This window comes from Mizuhopecten yessoensis, unplaced genomic scaffold (assembly GCF_002113885.1).
Source record: "Mizuhopecten yessoensis strain PY_sf001 unplaced genomic scaffold, ASM211388v2 scaffold11091, whole genome shotgun sequence".
NCBI classification, from domain to species: domain Eukaryota; kingdom Metazoa; phylum Mollusca; class Bivalvia; order Pectinida; family Pectinidae; genus Mizuhopecten; species Mizuhopecten yessoensis.
The window spans coordinates 89044-106299 of NW_018408875.1; the positions used below are offsets into that span (position 1 = coordinate 89044).

The 17256-nt window shown below is 35.8% G+C and overlaps 1 protein-coding gene across 10 annotated transcripts in view; it reads left to right on the plus strand.

Annotated features, from left to right (window-relative positions):
- Positions 1–899: 899 nt before the first annotated feature.
- The window catches only part of LOC110465584 (tropomyosin), a 29365-nt gene continuing 13008 nt past the window's right edge, over positions 900–17256 (plus strand). For 2 of the 10 annotated variants that reach the window (XM_021521513.1, XM_021521514.1), the window contains exons 1-4: positions 902–1193; positions 2425–2550; positions 10234–10367; positions 14269–14386. In XM_021521513.1, the coding sequence (XP_021377188.1) occupies positions 1080–1193; positions 2425–2550; positions 10234–10367; positions 14269–14386 (492 nt within the window). In that variant the 5' untranslated portion in view covers positions 902–1079. Of the gene's footprint in view, positions 1194–2424; positions 2551–5617; positions 5928–10233; positions 10368–12698; positions 12817–12965; positions 13084–13615; positions 13734–14268; positions 14387–17256 lie in introns of those variants that run through there. The other 8 variants (XM_021521518.1, XM_021521517.1, XM_021521516.1 and 5 more) reach the window with 8 other exon arrangements.

Consider the following 17256-nt stretch of genomic DNA (forward strand, 5'->3'; position numbering starts at 1 on the left):
AGCCTGTAACTAATATTGTCCCAGGAACTGTTACCAAATATTACTATCCGGTATACGTTGTGTCAGTCACTACAATATCGTGTGACAAGTGTGTTCTTTTAAAGTTTCGTTACGTGTAAACACATTTGGCATGCTAGCATAGTAATTGGAATGCTATATGATGAGTTCCGCATTCTTCACAGAACGATGACCATACAGCCTTATGTAAATTGGACATGTCATGAAACAATGTTCGATACGTCCCAAGGAACATACCTTTACAAAAATACTTATTACATATATAACACTAAAGAACAAGTGATGTATTATTTCGTATAACGCGTATGTCTGATAGTCCCGTACCGCAACCAGTCCATAGTTTGTCTGAAAAAGTCTGGGTTCTTACAAGAGTTTGCAATTATTATATAGAGCCGTGTCTGCTTATTACTATCTATATACCATCTAAGTCGCTTCCTCGTGTGTTTCCATAGCAACCCTAAAGCGCTAGTACCGAAATACACACAAGATCTCGACTTACCAGCATCGGAACAGAACTTACGTGGGACAACCATGTACACTTGTAAATTTACTTCTCCAACAAATATATTAAAAAACTTCACAAAGAAAACAATTTAAAGTATCTCCCTCGCTTGCTGGTCATCGGGAAATCGATACGGGATGAAATTGATCTGGTGTGCGATTGATTAGGTAATGAAGCAAAGTAAGTGGTCTTATCATCCCATCCCTAATCCCCTATTTCGGCCCAGTGGGATCGCCCGCCCCAATTCATGTGCAGTCGTTGCATTTTCCAAAGATGGATGTAACCTTATCGTGTGGCTGCGTGACGTATCTGTACGGGGATTCTATCCTCCGACTCTCCCCCCTCTGGTAGGCAACTTGGCACATTCCAAAGGTATCTGGTCTAAAATAGTTTGGCATACTCACTGTGTATTTACTTCAGCATAGCCCTTTCGAGTCTGTGGGTACGGTGTGTAGAAAGGCAGAAGTCAAGCTCTCATCTGCAGTTGTTCAAGCATTTCCCTTCTGCTTCAAAGTTCTTCTTCGTTTTTCTGTTTAGTTACCTTTAATTCTCAAACAAAATGGATGCTATCAAGAAGAAGATGCAGGCCATGAAGGTCGACAGGGAGAATGCCCAGGACCTGGCCGAACAGATGGAGCAAAAATTGAAGGATACAGAGACAGCCAAAGCAAAGGTAACGTCAAAATTACAAGTTAAACCATCTCAAACATTCCGATAACGTTGAGTTTACACTATACGTACGGTATAGCAATTAGAACTGTCAAAAATTTCGTCAGAACTTCAGAAAGTTTCTTTTTGGGGAGATAATATGTAAGAAAGGTTTTGTTCGGGCAAAGGACAATTTTAAGGGGAACATTTTCAAAGATAAAGTGCTTAATCTTACCACTGTATACAATGTTTCCATTACCATGTACCAAATTTCATTCTCACGATATTATCGCTGAGCAGCAAGGTCACAGAGGGGATCGGCCATCTTGAAATGTGATACGCCACAAGGATAGGGGATGCTGTTAATGCTATCTGTTCCGGCTGGAATTGATTATAGAACCACCAAACTCCCCCTGGCTTCCCCAACGAGCATTTTTTTTTGCACGTTAATGCACGGCAAAAACACGTTATGCTGCTATATACATGTTTCGCACAGTAGCTCATTATACGAAATACCCATACACTCCGTGTAATATTACTATGCACCTTTACAAGATAGCGTTTAATTATTTCTGCTGTACGCTTACAAGAAGACGTTAAACCGTTTAAACCTGTATCATGTTGTTTCAGTGTTTAACAAGACTTAGCTTTAGTAGATATACTAACTGGTAACTTCTAGCATCTCTTTCTGTCCTATATGGTCTGGGTTGCTGTCCGGATGCAACGCTAGTATTATCACTGTGCATGCGCAGGCACGTGTGTCGCTTCCAGGTGTATTGTTACCGTGCTCACCAGGTAGCTGTAGAGAATATCCCCAAATTTGACCTTATAAGGAACTACAATCAATATGAAATTTGAAAAATATTAAAATGTTATACATCAATACAGTTTGAATAGCATCAATAAATATCCACTTTGTCCAATAGCACTTGTACAGCAGTACTTGATAATCAATACCTTATATGGGAATCCACGTATTATCTCAACCATGGAAACATGATAGGGAAGTGTAGTGAATGGGCATGAATTATTTTTGGAACTCGGTTTTCATTAATTGAACCCCATTTATCGATAGATATAAATATATCATAATACATTTAACTAGCGTATAGAGACATATGAATAGTAATTTTGTCACACGCGCACATATACATTAAATAAACATCATTCGACGTATTTGAAAAGTCAGATCTAATGAACAATATCCTTGAAATATTTGCACTTGCTAAACATTTCTTTTTTGTTTTATTTTATAGTTGGAGGAGGACTTCAACGATCTCCAGAAGAAGCTCACTACCACCGAAAACAACTTTGATGTAGCCAACGAACAGTTGCAGGAGGCCAACGTCAAGCTTGAAAACTCAGAAAAACAGATCACCCAGGTAAGTAGCCACGGCCCCAGCCCCACCCATAGTCCCTGTCAAACAGTGTAAGCAGGATATGGTTCTAAACACCGGGGGGCTAACATGCTATTTGCTGTATCCGGTCCCAATTATACTTCTCATTAAGGATGACATTACAATGTTCTATAGAATCTTTTAAAGCCCATTTTGGTAAATATATATCTACATAATAATACAATAGGGTCTGGTTCGTCCTTGTCGCTCTGCGCATGGCTTACAGTGTCGTTGCATTATCTTTATTTTTTGTCTCTCTCTGTGTTGAACTTAATTGCTATCAATGCAGCTTTAACAGCTCCTGTGGTGTTTATTGTACCATTTTTATATGCACAGCGATTTGCATATATACAGGAAATGTGAATTTATTCACGTTGAATAATTCCAGATATTTTCTGAAGTTTGGAATGTGTATTGTGATTTTATGAATTGGAAAATACGTTACTAATTTGTTTAAATGTGTCAAAAATATGATCGACTGCAGCATATGTAACACGCGGATTTTACAGTTGTAAGAGGATTTTTCCATATAATGTGATGCTAGTGCTGGGCTTGCCTCTGTCGGCGGGCGGGTGTATTATATTACCGGCGTATATGTGCGATAACAGACGATGCTGTGTAGTGTATGCTAGCCTCACTGATTCATACATTAGTGTAGCTCGTGACGTCACCACTACCCTATTTGGAATACAACGCGAGGAATGCTTGCCACTCAGAAGGAGTACAGCTTTTCCATGTTGTGGATTACACCCCTCCGCAAGGAATTTCCTCGTCTGTGATCAATATACGAGATTGTGTAACTTCATGAACTTTTGGATTTGTTTACAAATCGTGTGAAACTATCTCATGGATTTTAAGATGTTGATAAATTGAAAGTTTAATATTTTTCAATCATGATAGTTTGTTTTTAAATATAACTTTCTACCATGGAGCATGGTGATTATCTTGGAGTTGGACTTTCACAGGAATCGGTGGCTTCCGTTCAACTTTCGCAAGACTCTGTGACGTCAACAAATTCTCAGGACTTGACTTCGGAATTGTTCGTGTCGGGGTCACCCGCACCGGACATTCCTGAGGGGGATACAGAGGACAGAACAAAATCTAAACATAAATCGGGGAAAAAGAAAGTTAAAAAGAAAAAGAAGAAAAAAGATGGCGAAACTGGTGAAGTTATAGATGGTGAAAATAAGAAAACAAAAAAGAAAAAAAAGAGATCGTCTTCAAGTCGGCCTGAACCCGAGGGAGGAAATGCTCCAGATTATATGGACCCATTTGACAGGATAATTTACAATAATGAGCCAATATTTTCGGATGTTGAACTCTCCGGGGATGAGGGGGAGACCCCGACCCCTCAACGCCCATGTAGGAGCTCCTCCCGGCCATCAAGGCCCGGGGGTATAACGATAGTATACCTACCTATGGGCCTCCATTCCAATACTATGATAAAATTTGCAATTATCGGAACTGAGATCCAGAACGAGTTACGAATTTCTCTAAAACGGGTAGGCCAATGTGTTATCAATAAAATGTTTTTGCATGAAATATATAGTGCATGTCAGATTGTTTTGTTTTACGAGCAATATTTTCATATCATACCAAATAAGTATATTTTGTATTCATCACAGTTTCCGTGAATATTTTTTCCATTGTGTTATATTGAGTTTCATCACCTAAGGTTTTGATAGGACCAACTAATTATATCGCTGCAGAAAAGGAGAGAAAAAGGAACAATAGAGTGATTCCACCCACCTTTTTATAAGCAAATTCATTGAACTTTTCTTCTAAAAACATGTTGATTTATAGCAACATTGCATCGTATTCGAAAACAAATCTTGAAATTATCTCATTAGTGTTAGACCAATAGATATCCTCTAAAGCGGTATAAATCCAAATAATTTAGAACGATAAGGTATACGCTCATATGTTTATGAACTGAAATTCATACTATAACAAAACGAATAGGAAAACTACCATGCGTTACAAAGTTGTGCTGATTTGGCCGACATTTTGTGAGGGGAAGATGAACTCGTAGAGATAGCACTGCTGCCGTATTGTAGGCACAATACCGTCCTCCCGCAGTCGTACTGACCGAGGCCCCGTGTTACTCATTACGGGAACAGCTGCTGGCGCCCCTCCAACCCTACATCAGGGAGGGGGACTAGCAGGAAAAGTAGGGGGAGGCTGCCTAGCCGCGATTCAACGTGCAAATATCATTACTTGCTGTATATTGAAAAATGTTTCCCCTTCTTTCAATAAAAACACATAGTTGTTGAATACGTCTCGGTTCTCTACGGCAAGTACTAGGATAGATGATCATTTTATTTTCAAATTCAAATGTACTTAAAAATAATTTTATTTTCAAAATATTTATCAGAATTAAAAGTTTTCCTTTCACTGAAATTTCAATATAATGGGCGATCTTGTGTAAAATAAAATGAAATGTCGACTGACAACTAAATATACATTTGTATAATATACCCACGTAATAAATTCAAATTCTTAATCAAATCTAAGCTTTCAAACATATCGCTTTAACAATTAAATACAGTGTAAAAACGAAGTCATTTTTGATAAATCCACACCGGTACATTGTTGCTAATGAACTATGTTATACTATGGTGGTCTAATATAACGACCATTACAATGTAATACAGTGTTAAAACATGTTGTATGTTCAACAGTCTCTAATTATCATGTTTCCAATTAGTGGCAATTACAAGTTTCAGTAAAATCTTATTTTATTTAATAATGTTTTAAGTATTAAGGAAAACTCTATTCAACAACTAAGGCGTAAGCTGTTATTTAAATGTAGTAAAAGGTCATCGTAGGTCTTATGCCATATAAGGCAAATAATATATAAACGAGGGAGTGAAATCACTTGTGTCAACAGCACAGGTGTCTGCTTGAAATAGGTCACATGATATTATTACAATTTATTGTGTATTTCCCGGGCGTATGAATATAGTACTTGAGTCAGACTTTCTGAAAGTAGTCTTTCTTCTACCAGGGGAAATGTTTGCTATCCTAATCATAGGGTGAGAGTATTTATGGGAACGTGGTGTAGAGAAATTTAAAATAAAACTCGATCAAGACGCGAACATATCGGACCTACATTTTGTCGTCACAGCTGTATATTACCACGAAAGTAGTGCTGAGGTCTATGTGTGTGTGAAGCTGTGTCGCCAATATTCTCAGGTTCAGGACTTAATACAACTTTCAAAATGCAATCCGGAGCAGGGACCTCAACGTTGCAAACACTAAAAGATAAAATGACAAAATTAAGAAACGACACGGAAGACTTAAATGAAAAACTGGACGAGAAAAACCGAGAAATTGTATACGAGAGAGAAAAATCATCAAAAGTAGGTGATAGCAAATATGCAATGCTTTATTATTTGTACGGGCGGTCACTTGACCATTTGGCAACAGTTGATGATATGATAACAAATTCCGTACCTGTTAATTATCACATGTGCTTCCTAATTAAGACACTCTACTGATGGCGTAATCGTGATCGGGCAGGTACCCGGCGATAATGGCGGATATATCCAAGTGGCGATAACTCAGTGTCATCCATAATTTTAAAATGCTTATTTATCGTATTTGTCAATTTCATTTTAATTGTGTCATATGATAAAAACCAAAAATATTAGTATTTTATTATCGCAGTTAAGTTATGTTTATATTAGACGTCATAATGACCCATAAATGAGCGTTTGCGTTTGGCCGGGCAAATGGGTTGGGCATTTCCTGTTCTGAGGCATTGAGGGGTCATATCCATGAACTTGCACTGAGCAGTTTTAGCTTGGCTAAGATTCTTGCCATATTTGGGCATTTGAAGAGAAATTCAGTTTAAACATAATTCGCGAGTGTTTTTTTTAATTGTCGATTAGAACTTGTCGCTGATATTCGGCTTAACTCTTAATTCCATACAAGTGAACGTTATACGATACCTCGACTCGAGTGGCACAGGATGTATAGAAGTGCATCTTAGACTGTCAGAATGTAAAATTACTCCTACTACATCTCCCTGTTGTATGATTCTACACGTGAAATGATATATCATAATTGTTGCAAGTTAGACTGGAAGAGGAAAGGGGGGCTATTTTTGTCCCTTTGAAATCTTGCTAGTTGTATATGTAATAGGTTTGTTCTTCCATTCTGTAATTCTTATGTTAAAAATGAAGGTTTTGTCTAATGATATCACGAACCATTCAAATCTATTCCATAAGATTTAAAATGCTTCAATTATGAAAGAAAACAAGCCATTTGCGATGAATTTTCTGTTATAATAATTTCTAAGTTAAAAACAATATTTGTCAATCAGTACAGCTTTGTATTACACAAATTCGTCATTTTAGTGCTAAGAATTTAGCGGGAAAAAAAGTATTTGTCATTCAAATTACACTTCGCCACAAGAATTTAACATATTTAACCTATACAAGTAATTTGTAATGACAACGTGAAAAGGTGAGTGTAGTGAACATGGCTGATTCAACACAAGTTTGTGTAACAGATACCAATGACACAGACACTGTAATGATCTTCTTTAAATTTTGCTTGACGCACAACATTACATCATATTTGGTAGCTTCTGGCCATGGTATAGCACAGACAGCTGTTAATCCCTTAAAATAAGGAGATTTTTAACATACCTGTACCTGTAGACGAGCTAGCTATGACTCACCAGAGCGGAACAGTATATGGGACACAGTTACACAGACTACAGGATGTTATGTCTGCTATTATTTTAATTGTCAAAAGAAATATATTAAACTTATAACACATAGATAAAAGAAACTGAAAGGAATTGATTTCTGTACTGAAAGAATTTTTACCTTGATATGACATGAATTATGTTTTATAAAAAACGATTTCTTTAACTGCAGTAGCAATGAGTAGAAGTCATCATATACACAAGCATGTAGTAAAATCAAGATAGTGTAAAGTTTATGTGGGTTTAGCTACAAGGAGTATAATCTTGATATTTTCACAAAATTATTAACTTTTTCATACAAAGGTATTTTTATAGCATCTAGTGTACAAGTCATTCATGTGTGAAGTAATCGTATTCATGTTATTGGATTTTGTGTTCTGTAACTTGTCAGTGGTGACTAATACTCTCCATGTTCTAACTCTTGAGCGTCAGTGCACTGCTGTGTTCCACATGTCTGTAGATTGATAGAAATGGAATGAGATTTTTTTCTCCATATCAGGAGTCTTTGTTAATTGTGTCATGTTTACATGAAACCCAAGCCAGGCATTTGCCCTAGGATAAAATTGTATCCAGACCTTACTCAACTAAACATGTGTTAATGATTGCATCTATTATGTGTTTAGTTTGGGGGCATACTCCGACAAGTCATTTGGCATTTTAAAAATAGCTGTCACTGACCTTGAGTCAGAATGTAGCGAGTAATTGGCAATTTTAAAGATGTCATTGGTATAATGCTGATCTTATCCCAGCTGAGTTTATTATCATTTTATATACCCCCTGTATTATCATATTCATGATATACACATACTAGTCAATTACAGTGTTGTCTTATTGACCTCATTCCCCAAGGTACATAAACTAAATTGATGTACTTTTAATAGATTGTGTGTTGTCATATATACAACCTTGTTTTATTCCCTACCAGCCTCCTGTTGTTAACAGACTGCATTGTCATATTGAGCAACCTGTATTTTTGTGTTTTTGAAAAAAGGACACCGAGGATCCATGCATATTTTTTTTAATTTCAAGAAAAATGTTACTGAACGAAGATCTAATCTTATTTTAGGAATTATCATTGTAATAGCCAATATTATATCAAATTATATATAATGTCGGACATTGTCGATTGAACATCTCCTGTATAAAAGATTAATTTTGAACAATTATGTTGAGTGTTGTAAACAGTATCTACTAGGCTTGCCAGGTCTGGATATATTTCCTTGATGTTAAACAGACCCCTGTTTGTTTATGAAAAGCATATCCGCTGACTTATTTATATATCTTAACAAGACTTAAAAACAAATATTGTCTGGAAAAAAATAATTCTCGTCTGGCATTAGCAAGCAAGGAATGACTAATCATACCAAAACAAAGAATCACTGTTGTGCATAATATTGGTTAGGGAGGGGTACTGATTCATATATGCTTGTTACATACAAATCTGCACACACTAGCACACACCTATATGGTAAATGAGTAGGTGGTTAGGGATGGGCCGCATACATAGTATAGGCTTTCCTGGTATTTTTGTCACTTTACAACAGCTCAAAGTGATTTCTGAATGCTGTCCAATTATTAAAGTTGGTTTTGAAGCAATAGAATGTGTTGTATTACAAAGTCTCGAGAGGACATGAATGATTGAATACTAGCTTATAAATAGGTTGTTTAAAAATTTCCTCCAGTGTACTGCATACTATACATTGGTGTTAAATTGTATATATATTCTCATAGTGCTTACACGTTCATGTCCTTATTTCTTTCTAAGGCCAAACAGTAATTAGTGTTTCGGCTTTAATTTTGATGTCAAAAACTTGATATAGGTATATAAGGGTTGGTTAAACTTTCAAATTCCATTATTCATAATATTTATACAAGTTTAGAGTCAGTATTATGAGTTGTAAACATATTTTATGTTAGAGTAAATATCTACTGTATCGAGATAATGTTTAACATCTCTTGTCCAAAAGTTAGGCCAATTTCAAGTATTGCATTATGGCCACCAAAACTGGGATATGTACTACAAATAATGTATTTATTAGTGAGGGAAAGCAGAAGCTCTCTTTTCTACTTGTCCAGATGTAAGTTCTTGCTTAGATTTATACATGATTTCCTGTTAAAACTTCTCCACTTGTGTTGGAGCAAACCCGGTTCCGGTAATTGATACATGTGTCAATGTGCAGATTTTACATGAGCCTGTAAAAGTTTGCTAGAGTCTGTAGATCAGGGGGTTATTGTTCCCTATCAGACTCCCACTTCACAGCCCCCCGCCCTATGTTATCAGGAAACGCTGGGAGAGAAAGTGCTCGGGTCAGATGTGTGGATAAGTTGTTATAATGATATCAATTTAGTGTAAGACAGGTAAATTACTGGTCCTTTGATAGTAACCACCTATTACATGTACAGGTGAGTAGACAGGTGAGCCAATCAACAGGTAAAGTCAAAGATAGGGTTTATTTTACCGGTGGTTGCCCAAAGTCGGCAACACAGATTTATACAAAGTCGAGAAATCTTTATCCTTGGCTTGACATCTGTTGCATTTACTTGTACTGTATATGTATACAACAGCTTTACGAAAAAGAGGAAATATTGATCTCTTGAAAGTCCAGGGCGCTGGTGAATTTGAAGGACTAGAATCCAATTGACATACATGTATGATATGAATTAAGTATAAGATAAAACAAATGCTGTGAGATAAAAATAACAGTGTAATATTTTGCATATTTTCTGACATATGATAGGAATTTACTATATATTCAAATGATATGCAATTATGATAATAAGTTTTGTATATATTTGTTGTCTCCCCCTTAGTCCCCGACAAAAAGTCATGCATAGGTCGCACATTACATTACTTACAGTTGTTAATATTGATTCTAAACTTTAAATGAATATTGAAAAACTAAAATTTAGTGTTGCTGCAGAATACTGACGCGAATGTTTTACCCTTGTAGCTAGAGTCTGATGTTGGTGCACTCCAGAGAAGACTCCAACTGTTGGAAGAAGACTTTGAACGATCTGAAGAGAAGCTTCTTACAACTACAGAGAAATTGGAAGAGGCATCCAAAGCTGCAGATGAGAGTGAGAGGTATGGTCAATCAAAACAAATAGACTCAATAATTTTCATATACATTACAAACTTTAAACACGAAAAGCACAACAGTTCAGTGAAATTTACTATCTGCAAGCAGTTTAATCATCATTCAATTGTGCAATGACGTTTCCTTTTTGTAACTTTTGTATGTTGAACAAAATTGAATTTCAAAATCTGCACAAAAATAACGATAACAAAAACTATCCTGCTCATATATATATATGTATATGCCACCCTGGGTTGTTACGCTTGATCAGAGGAAATTTGAAAAAGTGGAATTACTCCAAAATATATTTTCTTTTCATAAATAGAAATGACTAATTTCTCTGATAAAGCTGATGCAGTGTATTTAACCCTTTAAGCACTATTTTCTGTTATATATGATAAAGAATACTTATATGTTGTATATTGTAAGGACCTTTTTAACCTACATTAAGTGATCTGAAAATGTTGCAGTTGGTGCTTAAAGGGTTAACTTGAAAGTAACATAACGTCTTTACAGCCTTTTAAATTATTACATAATTTATGCATGTTTAAGTATTGCTGAAACAGCAGGTGCTCTTTTGTCTCTACCACTAAAATCTTTATAGCCTGAATGACTTAAGAACCACTGATCTGGAAGACATCGTTATCTTTTATTTGTCACAGATACCTGGTGGGTTTCATTGCTTGCTTGTGCACCCACCACTCAAACTCTTAAAGCAGATGGAAAGTCACCTTTATATTGAATGTTTCAGAGTAGAAGTGAACAATATATTGAAGTTATTCTTACAAAGTTTGTATTTAAGCTGCAGGGAGGGACATAAGTTGATGTTCTCCCTAGCTCTTATTTTATCAGAAAAGCACCTGTTGTTGGCATGATTTATAAGTATTTCTGCAAATTTGTACTTGTGCTTTATTTTCATTTCATTTCATTTAAAATCAGTAGAAAGAAACTGTTTTTGAAAGTGATGAAATGAAGTGTCTGCACTGGGTGGATATCTGTGATCAAATCTAATCCTTATTAGTCCTCTCAAAGTTTCAGATCATACTTAATATATAAAATGAAAGGACCAGTGCAAGTTTAATTCTGTACCATTTATTTGTAATTTACCCCAGGATAAAAATAGATGCATGTATGATTTGACAGAGCAGATATATCGAGATTCAATACTCTACAATATTTAATACAGAAACATTTGAACATATATTATTGAGAGAAGTAAATCTAAGCAGTGATTGCAGATATCTAGCCACTTACAACTATTTTGTATGAATTGAATCTATTTCTGGATAATATGAGTTTCAGACAATCTCAACAAACAGTGATATTTGCCTTACTTTTTAACAAGAAAACCTTGTATGAGGATCTCAATTAGTTTTGAGGCTTGTGAGATATAGACGTTTGTTGAGGTTGTTCTGAACTGCATGCTTGCAAATTGGGTACAAAAACTGGATCTCTCGAAAGCCATTTTGTAATCAATGGTGAAGGTAGGTACTTTCATCGCAGGTATTACAGGGGTGGATGTATCATTTCATTCCTGTTCTCACCACATGACAAGACAGTTTACCAAATTACCAGTTATATGGACATAACCAAAATTCACAAATTCTCTGCTTCCTGTTCGGACAATTTCTGTTGTAACTTTTTTTATGAAACTATAACATTTTATTGTAAAATGCCTTTATGACCAAAGATCTTTTATACATGATATATAAGGCAAAAGGACTAGTCCTCCAGTAAGATGAGCAAGTTTCTAATTTTCTGATACACATGTTTTCCAAACTCTAAAGCCTCTGGCTCCATTCCATAAAATGTTAAAAGAAGAAATAAGCTGTTTTTCCTGTGCATCTAAACATGGTATTCAGCCTTGACTGATAATAAAATGCACGTTCCCCAGCTAAAACCTTGATCTTTATTCTCATAACTGAAACAGGGTGTCATGGTTCTTTAAATAACATTTTCTTGCAAATTATTAGTGTATAACTGCCGTGGCTTAAAAACATATCCTGGCACCTGATTGACAAACTAAAACTGTGCTTTTTAATACAAATACATATCTATTCTATACTTTGTAAGTGCTTGTATAATATAACAACTATATCCTCACATGATCTATTTACTATTAACACAAATTTAAATTTGACATACAGGATTATATTAACAACAATTAAAAAATGATAAAATGAAATTTGATTAGATAATACCTACAGTATAATCCAAACAAAAGAATGAAAACTTAAACTTTAAACAGGAAAAAAACAGTCTCAAGCTAAATAAAAAGTATACATATACATCAATTCGTACCACATATATGCTTAACATCCTTCCACTCCTGGTGCCAGGGAGGCCCGTACACTGCGAGATGTAGCTGGCAGAAATGAAGAAAAAATTGAGATGCTTGAATTCAAAACTAGAACCTTGGCCGAACTGTTGGACTCAAATGAGAAGGAAAAAAATGATGTAAGTTAATAATATACCAGGTGCTTTAATGATTGCCTTAGCGCAGCTTTAATATGTAGGTTTAATCAAGGCTGGAACTGGAAGATCACCACCGGATACAGGTAATGCAATGATAGCTAGAGTCTGCATGTTTGTTGATTTTGTTACAGGTCCCGTCGTGTGTTAGAGAACAAAACATTCCTTGATGACAATAGGATAGATGTCCTAGAACAAGCTCTAAAAGAGCGAGACTTGATGGCTACGGAAACTGAGCGGAAGTACGAGGAGGTAGGCAAACATTGGGGCTAGTTTTTGCTTCAGTGGATCGTAGTCGCCTAGTCATCACCATGTTGTACGACTGTCCTCTGTTCTTTACCATTTCTCTTCAGCTTATTGTTATCACCTGGTATGGTTCATTTCAAGTCAAAATGAGATGTACATATTCAAAACATTCAATCTGGTTTTCTGTTTCTTTCAGAGCCTTGGATTTTAATAAATAAATTTCATATTCTTTTTACAGGTGTTTGAAATCTAATATCCATCTTGTTTACAGGGTTTCCTAGCTTATGTGTTCCTGTTGACTTTTCCTTATATATATATATATATATATATATGTCAATTTTTCCCAACCCTGGTTATTCCCCTCCTCCCTTGTGAAAAGGATGCAAGTATGTCACCTACATTTGGTTACCTGGTCAAGTCTCTAGGTGAAGGGGCAAATGTGGGTGGGTAAAAATTTGCCAAGAGATTCAGCAAAGAAAGAAAGAAAGGTACATATTATGTGTACTCATTGCCTAAAATTCTTTTTGAATAACAACAGAGGTCGCAAGGTGCTTGAAAGCAGAAGCCTTGCGGACGATGAAAGGATAGACGCACTAGAGGCACAACTAAAAGAAGCCAAGTATATTGCAGAGGACGCAGATCGTAAATACGATGAGGTGACTGACATCCTCAAGCATACATGTTTACAATGACATACTAGCATGTTCTTAGTCTAAGACATGGTATTCACAGACATCAGCTCGGAGACGAACACAGCGTCAAAATCTTTTCAAAACTTCAAAACATACACAAAAATCATCTTTATCATGAGCAAATGTTTGTTCCTGGTTACAACTGTCATTATTGAATGAAGATTTTCATTCTTCAACTCGTTAACCCCTGAAAGTTCATAATGAACTATTCCAACCTTTGAGTTGGAAGAGTTCAAATGTGTCTTCAGGGCTGAATGAGTTAATTCTTGTTAATGATAAAGATTTTGTCAAAGATTTTAGCTGTGATCTGTCTATATCTTGCCTAATGTTTCAGAGCAATACATAGCATCCTTATGATCACTCTACTAACCTCTCCCAACAGTCCCCTTCACTTGCAGCTCAAGCTTTCGTCAATCTGTCGCTGGCTACTAGTTGGTGGCTTCTGTGTTCATAAGTCAGATAGATACTGTCATGTCTTACTAATATTCATTGCCCCTAGAAATCGCAAGGTGCTTGAAGGCAGGAGTAACACTTCTGACGAGAGGATTGATGTGCTAGAAAAACAGTTGGATTCTGCTAAAACCGTTGCAACAGACGCTGACACTAAATTTGATGAGGTGATGATTTCTTGCTTGCTGCGATATGTTTGGTTTGACAGGCCCTTGTCTCCAAATGTTCCCTTCCCTTGAAAAAATTCTCCAGACAAAGATATTTTGACAACCCTTACCTCATATATCTACAAATCATACTTTTTGCCTAGAACCTGCACAATTCTCCTCAGTAAGGATGTACAATTTTTGCCTAATTGTCCCAAATCTGGTTGTGTGTTCACTGTTCATGTTGCCTATTACTCCAATCTCAAGCAGTGACCCAGAATTAGTCAAGAGTTGATTGATACTGATCTGTAGCCCGATAAAATAACATTTTTATGGTGATTGTGAGGCCCCATTTTAATGATAGTTTTCCTGACACCTCTGTCTTCAATTTTTCTCCTATCACCCACTGGATTCTCAACCATTGTCACCTGTTTCATTCCTCTAACTTAAATCATGGAAAGTCTTTCATTTCAATTATCTATCCAATTCCCTGATCTTCCAGGGTCTTGAATCATATCAGATTCCCTGAAGATGTGATTCATTTCATAGAACCTGCTTAATTTTCATTGTCATCACAGCAACATTTTCATCTTGTCATAACCCTTTCCTTTGGTCTCATTCTCTCTCCCTGAATAACATGTGTTCTGTTTATACTGAAAGCTTGCTGCATCTCTCTGCCCTTTTTTAAGGATGTTCAATTTGTATAGGATTAACCAGCTGCAGACTGCCTGATTACTAATAAATGATACATTTGGGCTGCCAGCCATTTGGAGGTGTTTCCTGTACTACCAAGCACCTCCCCAGGATGTGGACCACCATAGCATCATACAACACTGTCATCATTCCATGTCTGCACTGTGTTATAGTGAATTTGCATTTGGACTTTGAATGTATGAATTATGTATTTATTTGATGATATTAACTTTCCTCACATGGGACATTAGCAAACAAATTGGAAACAGATGACTTTGGAATGTGGTTCCGAATGTGGTTCTGAATCTGAGTTTTACAGCGTACAATCGAAGTCTGTACAGAGAAAAACACCTAGCCGATGTTTGTGTAGATGTAAACTTGTTCACCCCTAGATAACTTTGAAAGACTCTTCCATACATTTATTTGGATGAGCCCATTATGGTCTATATTGGTGAAAGGGTTAAGTAGCCACTTACAGGAAGGCTGACAAGATACATTACAAAGTTAGATTTAAAACCATGATCTGTTTGCTGGTGTCCATGAGGTTAGGACTTGACCTATTTCAGTTGACTGGCATGGAGGGAAAAGTACAAACATATTGCTATATCACCTCTGTATCAGCTAAGCAAAGCTTTGGTAATGAGACTTGACTCCAACCTGTTCCAATCAAGTTACAGTTTAAATGTTTACATGCCCAATTTCATTGGATATAAAGTGATATAGCAATTATTTTCTCTTCTGAAATTTAGCACTGAAAACAGATAGGGGACATTTACAGATTTTACTAAATTGCAAGTGTTGATTCTAACATTGATTATCGGTGATAAGTCTAGAAAAATATCCCCTGTCTGTTTTCATTGTTGATCAGTGTTAGGTCGACTGGTCTGTGAATTAACAAAATGTATGTTAAACATTGCGTAGGTTGTGGGATGTATTTCAAGCTTGTATCATGTTTGGTTGAAATTGCCATACTCCCATTAAGGGAAATGAATTTTGAGGGAATTTTAACCTTGAATGAACATCCGCACAACTAGACGTAATTGTTTGTTTACCCTAGTTTGTTTACACCATTAACATTTATGATATACTTGGTGTGCCCAATCAGGTAACATGGCAAGACAATTTCAATGTCACATCCGAATTGGCGATGTTTCACATAGTTACTTTAATCACAGTAAAATGTGTACCCTCATTCATGTAATTAGGGGAGTGGGGATCTTTTGTCTTGGATTATTCCAGTTTGAAAAAGTTACCTTATAAATATCATTCAACATGAAATTCATGTTGCTAAGTAGAAAAAAATATCTTGTCCTCATTGTTTCATTTTGAAAAAAATCCCATTTAAATATCATTCAGCATGAAATTGTCTTGATTGGCACAATATTGACTTGCACAGGCCAATTTGTGCAATTATGTGTGATTTAACATTTTCACGGAAAACACACACAACCACAGATCACTGTAATGATTTTACATTAATATGTGTATATGTGAAAACTTACTTCACTTTGGCATATTTTTATGTAACATTGTGTCTTTGTATACTGTCCAGCCGGGTGGACCATGAGAGTTTTGTGTGTTTTGCAGTGATTTTAGGAAGAGTTGGATTGCAACCCAAACAAAGGGGGAGAACTCTCACTGTTCCTAATATGTTACACAAGTGACTTCCTCGTTTGTTGAGTGGTTTTATGTCCTCTTCACTACTGTGTTGTTTGGTTAGCAGCAGACAAAACAAATGACTTTACAAACAATTGATTTATATAAAACTTTTATTTGGTAATCAAAATTTTACTATTCACATGAACTTGCATTAGTGCAATCTGTTCAAGTTTTTTATCACGATTTCAAGAACCAACTGTTCCCAGCATGATAGTCACTTGTGTTTACTTGTTAAAGATGTATGTTTTATCACTTCTGAATATGACATAAGAATGATTTGAGATGTGTTAGAATGCATTATCAGTTTCACCCTTTTGAAAGCAAGATGAATTATATTTTGATATTGTTACAATGCATGCCAGACCTTTGAATGTTGTTATAAATTGTGAATTACTTCTTATATGGAATCTTAAATGTGGTGGGGAAATATTTTTTTTAATATTTGGTTTTGATTTGAAGAAAATTTCTTCCACATGTTTCATAGAAAGAAATCTTGGAATATTTTCAAAGGGATGGGTTTTATTCACATAAATGATAAC